At 33.7% G+C, this 7,800-nt stretch overlaps 1 protein-coding gene across 1 annotated transcript; it reads right to left on the reverse strand.

Annotated features, from left to right (window-relative positions):
• Positions 1–2,139: 2,139 nt before the first annotated feature.
• oxld1 (oxidoreductase-like domain containing 1) lies at positions 2,140–5,308 on the reverse strand. Its single transcript, XM_043253223.1, has 2 exons — positions 5,142–5,308; positions 2,140–4,290 (listed from the first exon to the last, which is right to left on the reverse strand). Exons 1-2 carry the CDS (start codon positions 5,175–5,177, stop codon positions 3,919–3,921), a joined length of 408 nt encoding a protein of 135 aa, XP_043109158.1. The 5' UTR covers positions 5,178–5,308; the 3' UTR covers positions 2,140–3,918.
• Positions 5,309–7,800: the final 2,492 nt, after the last annotated feature.

Consider the following 7,800-nt stretch of genomic DNA (forward strand, 5'->3'; position numbering starts at 1 on the left):
TGAGACCATGTGCTTTTATCAACTTACATATTAACATTATATCATAGATTTTTAATATAACACAACAACAGGATTGTATAAATTAAACTGCATGACCTTAAACATATAAAATACCCATGCATTTGATGTGGCCACTTTATATATTGTAGGCCTAGCTTGTTAAAAGTGTTTAACAAAAAAAAAAAAAAAAAAAAAATATATATATATATATATATATATATATATATATATATATATATATATATACAAATATTAATAATAAATATTTAATTAAAAGAATGACATGACTGCACCACAGAAATATGACTATTTTATGTATATATAACGAATTTAAATAGTTGTTCAGTAAAAATGATCAATTCCTTCATTGCATATTGCCTATTGTATAATGTAAAATATGATGTTTCTGAATTCATTCTGTAGAATTCACTCATTGTTAGAGGATAATAACTATAAATGTATACGTTCAGCAAAGGCCACAAGCTAGAATTGTTCCACAGCATTTCTAGAATACGCTAATTCAGCCTGAGATGGGATTTGCTGATTGAATAACACCGGATGATATAATGGAGATATCCAGAAACTAACGATAAACAGCGTTTTTCTAGAGCTTCTTTGTTCTGTAACTTTCTATCATTGTTAGACGAGAGGCCCACATCAGCGGGGGTCCGTTACATTGTCCAGTGGAGCTCATTAGCAACTCATCCCGCAGCGTTTAGCAGAACCACTCCAACCAGGATCAGTCCAAACGACTCTTTCACACATGCTGCATTTTAAGACTGCCTTCAGCACAAAAACAATTACTGCAAGGACACTAGATTAAAGGTTGGAGTTTTAATTAGTTGATTATATGGTCTAGTTCAGTGGTCAGGATTACTTAGCCTCATTAAGGCATCTGGCCATCTGTATTGCTCTATTGATAATGAGGCTCTTTGCAATTGACAAGCTGTTGTATATAATATGCAATATGCAATCTGTGATTAGGATTAACTATAGCTCAAGAAGTCCTTTGTTCTAGTAAATCTAGTTCTTTTTCATCCGCATAACAGCATTTAGCAAAAGATCTGACTTAATATATATATATATATATATATATATATATATATATATATATATATATATATATATATACTGTATATCTTTGTTGCAGGAAAATGTGTTCATGTGTTACAAAATGGATTTATGGGTCACTGGGTGCTCGTATTTGTCTTTAGGTCAGAATCTGGCCTCACAACCTCGGTGCAAGGTCATGGGGTCGAACGTGCCCCTGGTTCTGTCTGTGGTTAATGAGATATGAAGACTCACTGAAGAGACACAACAGAGTAATCGATCAATTATACAAAGCCATTGGGTCACTGGGATTCATGTGCTCTAACAACTGATAACAGTTACTGTGATGACCCAGCTCTAACAATAAACACGTGACGGAAGTCTTATTCCTACTAGTTATCTGTCAATTATATAACTGACGCTTTGATTTGATGCTAAAAATATTTTATTAGGTTTTAACATGCACTATGGAAATCTGTAATTTAACATGATTATTTTGCTTGTATATATATATATATACATATATAAGAATTACAATATCTTAGAAATTAAATACATCTAAAATAACAAATACTAGTACAAACACACACACACACACACACACACACACATATATATGCACGTTTGAATGAATTAATCAATGTCTCTCTCCCTAAATATATTAATTAGTTAATACACAGTGACCCAATGTATACATTTATGTGACCCTTTATTGTACATTGTATTTCTATTCATATGTATTTTCTGTCAAAAATCATTAGTATTTGAAGTAAAGATCGTGGAATGAAGAGACTGGTTTAATTTTTCTACCATAAAATTTCAAAATGCATCAATATATGAAAATTTGATTTGTAATATGCACGGGTAAGTACTCAACTCTAAAAGCGATTTTCTCAACTTTTTTTTTTTTTTTTTTTTTGAGCCCTCAGATTCCAGATTTTCAAATAATTGTGTGTGTGTGTGTGTATACAAATAAAAATATAATTAATATATTATTATAATATGTAGTATTATTAGTTTTTTTCACATTAAAAATTTTAAATTCAGTATAATATAATGCACATTAATAATATAATATAATACAGACACATAGTATATACATATAACAGAGAAACTGTTTTATTCTTGTGTGCTCAATTCTCCTCAAAGTCAAAGAGGAAGAAAACATTTCAAACATCAGTGTCATTAATGACCTCCATGAATCTGTGTCACATTCTCTTCTGTACATCTCGTCCTCAGAATATCTAACCACTATTCACGTCATTCATCACAAATCCTTCTAGCAGCTGGATCACGGCACGCGGCATCAAGCCCTCGTGTGCTGACTCACAGGTACTCAGATCAGGATGGCTGTCGTCAAAGAAACCGCTCATACAAGTGCCGGCCAATGCCATGATCAATGCTGCTATGCTGCTAGGCAACCCTGATGAGTATTCAGAGCCAGCCAATGTGGGTTCTAATGCCGCAAGAGCTGATCATAGAGGGAAACAGTATGACCCTCAATCAATATAATCAGCATTTGGGTAGTTGTTGGTTAGAAGAATCGAGATATGAATCTATATATAGAGACTGACGTTTACTAAGTCAACGTGAAGACTTTCTGTCTATTCAGTTCTTCTCCACGGAAGCGTATTGACACACATGCACTACTGACAAAGGGAAAATAGCAACTGAAATATTTTGCTTAGATTCTTTGGTTTTAAATATTGTACCATCCTGCTCAGTGATTTTTTTTTTCTGATTACGTTGCAATGTTGTCTTAAAGGTTACAAGCAGGCACTGATGCTCAAGGAGGAATCACATGATCAAAACAAGAGTATTTAAACATTCGTATGTCATGACAATTATATAATTTCATTTTTATGTGGAATAAATGCTAAAAAACATTCCACATATAGCATGATTCTTAAATCATACCAGTGATTTCGGTTTTAAATAAATGCTGTTCTTCTTACTAATTAGGAATCCTGAAATAAAACATATAACATTATAACATAAAACATTTCTTCAAACATATTCAGCATCATAACGGTTGATAATAACAATAAATGTGAAGATGAGCACCGAACCCTATTGAAATGACCACTTGACACTGAAGACTGGAGTAATATTTTCATGTATTAATTACAAAAACAAATATAAAAATAAATTACATATCAAACACTGTAATAACATGCCATAATATTTCTATTATATATATATGTGCATATAACTTTAATAAATAAATGCCTCAAACAAACGGTGAGCACAAGAGCAGTCATTAAAATCAAAAAATCATGTATCAAAGAAACAATACTTATTTTCATATTTCCAAAAATATTTTGGAACATTTACAAAAAAAATTGCAAACAATTTCCCCCCCTTCAGAAATAACTTACTACACAGATCACATTAAATAAGTAATAAATAAGAAATTGTACTCACCTTTAATATGCAAAATGTAAAAACTTACCATCCACAACATTTAACATCGTTTTCAAGACATTAAAAAACATGTTTTTTTTAAAGTCTTATCATTGGTGTAGACTGTAAACCTGTAATACTGAACATTCATAATATTTTCATATGTATATTTCCATTATAAAATGTGCTTACTGTATTCTGTTAAGAATACAGTACTAAAAAATCTCACCAGATTGTTGCTTTCGAAACTATAGGACAAAAAACCCTCAGAAATAAAACATCTGCATCTACTTGGGAAAACAAAATGTCATTGAGATGAGATTTAGTCTTTGTGCAATATACATATATATTTTTCCTTTTGATTTAGGGATGAAATATGACGGGGATGTGTTTTTGATAGACTCACCCATTAAAAAGATGCAAAAGTTTCTGCTATGAAACACATGAATCTCAGTAAATCTGTAATCAAGATTTTTTCTTCAGTAACTTGATCTCCATTTTAAGATAAGCCTTCAGGTTGTCATCGAGGACATTCTCCTCAATGGCCTCCAGAGCTCTGTCTCCACCATCGCTGTAATATTTCAGCAGTTTTTCAGCATGTTCGATCCACACACAGTTATGGCAGCCGCTCATGCAGCAGTGGCTGGGGGGAGATGGGGGAACCTCGTCTGCAGGTTCTGGGGCAGTCTGTGTCTGGTTTACTCCGTTGATGGTGGAAGAAGAGTCTGGGCTTGAACACTGCAGCTCACAAGCAGTGCAGCGCAAAGATCTGCTCTGAGAAAACACAGTCCAGTGATGGGGTCTGCATTTGAAGAGAGCCGTAAAGCAGGTGTGCAGCTGTAAAAAGAAAAATAGAGTAATGCAGTTTATGAAGGAATTCACATGTTTATATTTTAACAGCCTTTTCTAATTTTCACAACGCAATATCTAAACTGCTAAATTCAACTTGCTAGCTTTTTTTTAGATTATTTTATTATTAATTTGTTTCAAATGTGTTTGACTAAATTGCTAATGCTAAAACGTTCAGAAACTATATCTATAAAATGTTAATATGCGTAACCATTTTTATATATATTTTGCATGCATATGCAAAAATATATACATTTCGACAAAATAATTTATTGATACATTTAAAATTCCAGATATCCAAACTGCATGTTAAAATATATTTAAAAAATAAAAATTCAAGTTATCATATTTAAGACTGTACCTTTGTCAATATCAATAAATAAATAAATCTTTTTTTTTTTTTTTTTTACATAATAAGACAGTATTATTACAAATATAACCCTGCAAAAAAAAAAAAAGCAGCCTTGCAAGGGTTAACTAAAAATAACGTTATACAATTACATTAAGACACAAAGGATAAATACAGAGATAGTTTTCATAGCTTTTAAATCAGTAGAACTTTGGACAGCTTCCACATTTATCTAAATCAACTTAAAAAAGAAGAAGAAAATAGAAGTTTAGAGCCAGTAACCTTGTACAATCTAGCTAACAGAAAACATAAACTGATTATGTAATATTTCCCCTAATTATTTTTTTTAAATGGTCAAACAAACCAAATAAATCGTTCTTATAGCAAAAAGAAAAGTCACTTACAAAACCAGAATGGACAAACAAGTCTGACCAAAACTTTTCAGTGTTGGTGCATATCACATTATAGCTATATGAATTTTCACACCCACCCTCTGGAAACATGACACAACATTGAGTGAAGGCATCGCAGAAGAAGACGACAGCTCAAACAGTCTCTTCGGGAATTGGCATGTTTTCCATATAAATAAAAAACATTGTTTTTAAAATCGCATAGCGGTGAACGTTTTCAACTGGAGGCGTCCATATTGGAATCATGTGTGACCTCTGTGGTGTGTGACGGCTAGGGTGAATGCGGCGAGCCAATCAGAGCGAAGAAAGAACATTCTTTGAGCCAATTAAACTTTGAGAGAGCGCTTAGGAGGCGGGGTTTGTAGGGAACGCAAAACGAAAAGCACTAAAAATTATATCCAGTAGATGTCAGTAATGGACCATAATCCTATATTTGTCATGGAAAATCGGTGATGGCGCCATCGCCACACACACAAGATGTCTAGAAGGTCAGATAGGAATCAAAATACCACGAAATGTACTTAATATAGTTGCTACTAATGCTACTACTACTACTACTAATAATTAATGTATCCAATAATACGAAAAAATATTATTATTACAACATTCATAAATTAAAAAAATGCAGTTTTATGTAACTTCTGCTGGTTAGTTTTCTCTACATTATTATTATTATGAAATTATAGTAGTTAGGCTTTAGCCTAGTCACAGGTTAAAATGCATGTCTAGGCTATTTTTGCTAAAAGAAACTTGCGCTTGAATGATCTTAAAAGATGTCATATGCATTCATTTGCCTCAAGATGCACACCAGTATTGTTTTTTATTTCTAAGACATATTTATAAAAGCTACTTAAATGTCCTAATTGAACTATGGCCTAATCCTGGTTTAACCTCCCTGTCTGTGAAACTGGGCGTATTTATAACAGACTAAATTGCTTTCATTAAAAACATTAGCTTTAAACATATTAAAATGATCTTTAAAAAACGTGTACAGCTTTTATGGTCAGCCAGATTATGAATTATCAGTGATGCGTGTAATTATCCAGTCATTCCCTCAGGACTGTGTGTTTTAGAGGCACGTCCATAGAAACAGAACACACAGCACCCCTGAGACCTGCATAAATTCTGCATGTACGGAAACTATTAATTTTCAGCATTTACATGTTGTTTTACACGCACTGCTTCATAAAACAATAAAACAATGCTGATTTAGGATATTTGCATCTTTCGGATAACCGATACTGATGACTCAGAATCAAGCGTTCCCATAAATAAAACCTGTTTTACTCTTTGGAGAAAACTAGGCTTGGCTTCCCTGTGATTAAGTCTCGAAAAACAAGGCATGCCATGGTTAGCTGAGAATATTTTTACTTAAAAGGGAAGAATTTTCCAGTTCGCAGGGCAAGCGTATTCATGTTTTGTTAGCAGTGAACAATGCGATATCAAAAGTAATAATAAAACAGGCTCAACAAGTTAAACTTATAAATTGTGCAACGATATGTCATACCAAAACACACCTGTCTTCAGTGATACCGTTATCATTGGGACAGTCTTGGAAACCATGGTCTCAAAAATCATAGGTGGGTCTGAAAGCAACATTATCAGAGCAAAGATTGGTGTGGCTTGAATAGAGAAACTCTTTTGTGATAGCACAAACAGGTGTTTCCACACTGGACTGGATCTTATTATAGTTAGGCTGCAGTGAATGGGTGCCGCCAGAAAGTCTAAACAGCGGATAAAAATGCCACAATAATCCACACAACGCCGGTCCACTGAATAATGTCCTGTGAAGGGAAAAACTGCATGCTTGTAAGAAAAAAAATAACATAATATTGTTTTCTCTTGTTGAATGATGTCTCGCCTGAATCAGGAGAGAAATCTGCACAGTATAAGTGCTTTTATTAAGATAAAACTAAACAAATATGTTGCTGGATTTTGAAGTAAGAGGACAACTGGGACTCTATCAATGGAGGATGCGTTTCTGATAAATGTTTTGTGTTCTAAATATGCTTGCCAATGGAGTTCATTTATGACTTGTTATTCATATAGACAATAGATATCACTGAGTAAGGAAATAAAGTATGTAAATCAGCAAGGGTGTTATGGAAACTAAGCTTTTTTATGCCTATGGACTGCTGTCTGGACTGAACCCTCACTATTAAGCTTCTCTGACTGTGTGAATGAGTAACTATGCTTGGCATTTGAGTATGTCCACAGTTCCAGAAGAGGAAAGGTCCTTGAACATGCTTTCAAACACACACACACAGACATACACACACACACACACACACACACAAGAAAGCCCTATACACGTGCAAACGAGCGCATGCGGATAAAAACACACACACAGCTAGCTGCTGGATTATTCTTATACGCGTTGCTATGACAGGAGTGTATTCTACCTAGGGCAAAATGGTTGGACGTGTTTCAGATTCACACGAATGTGAAAACAAGTTTTAACAAACAGAGTCACACGCAGCTACTAATACATAAGCGTCTCTTTCATTCAGCCCCAAATCAGTCTGGGACATTTTAAATACATTAATCCCCGTGATAGAAATGCTCTTTGCAGCACAATAAGCCCTGGCATATTTTCTGACAAGGTCTGCACATTCCTGACCCTCTAATGCCTTCCTGCTCAGCCTGTGCTAGAAACTGCTATGAAAACAAAAATGATTCGTTATTGTCAGGTATTTCATTGATCATTTCATGCAATTTTTTTTTTTTTACATTTCCACA

This window comes from Puntigrus tetrazona, chromosome 12 (assembly GCF_018831695.1).
Source record: "Puntigrus tetrazona isolate hp1 chromosome 12, ASM1883169v1, whole genome shotgun sequence".
NCBI lineage: Eukaryota > Metazoa > Chordata > Actinopteri > Cypriniformes > Cyprinidae > Puntigrus > Puntigrus tetrazona.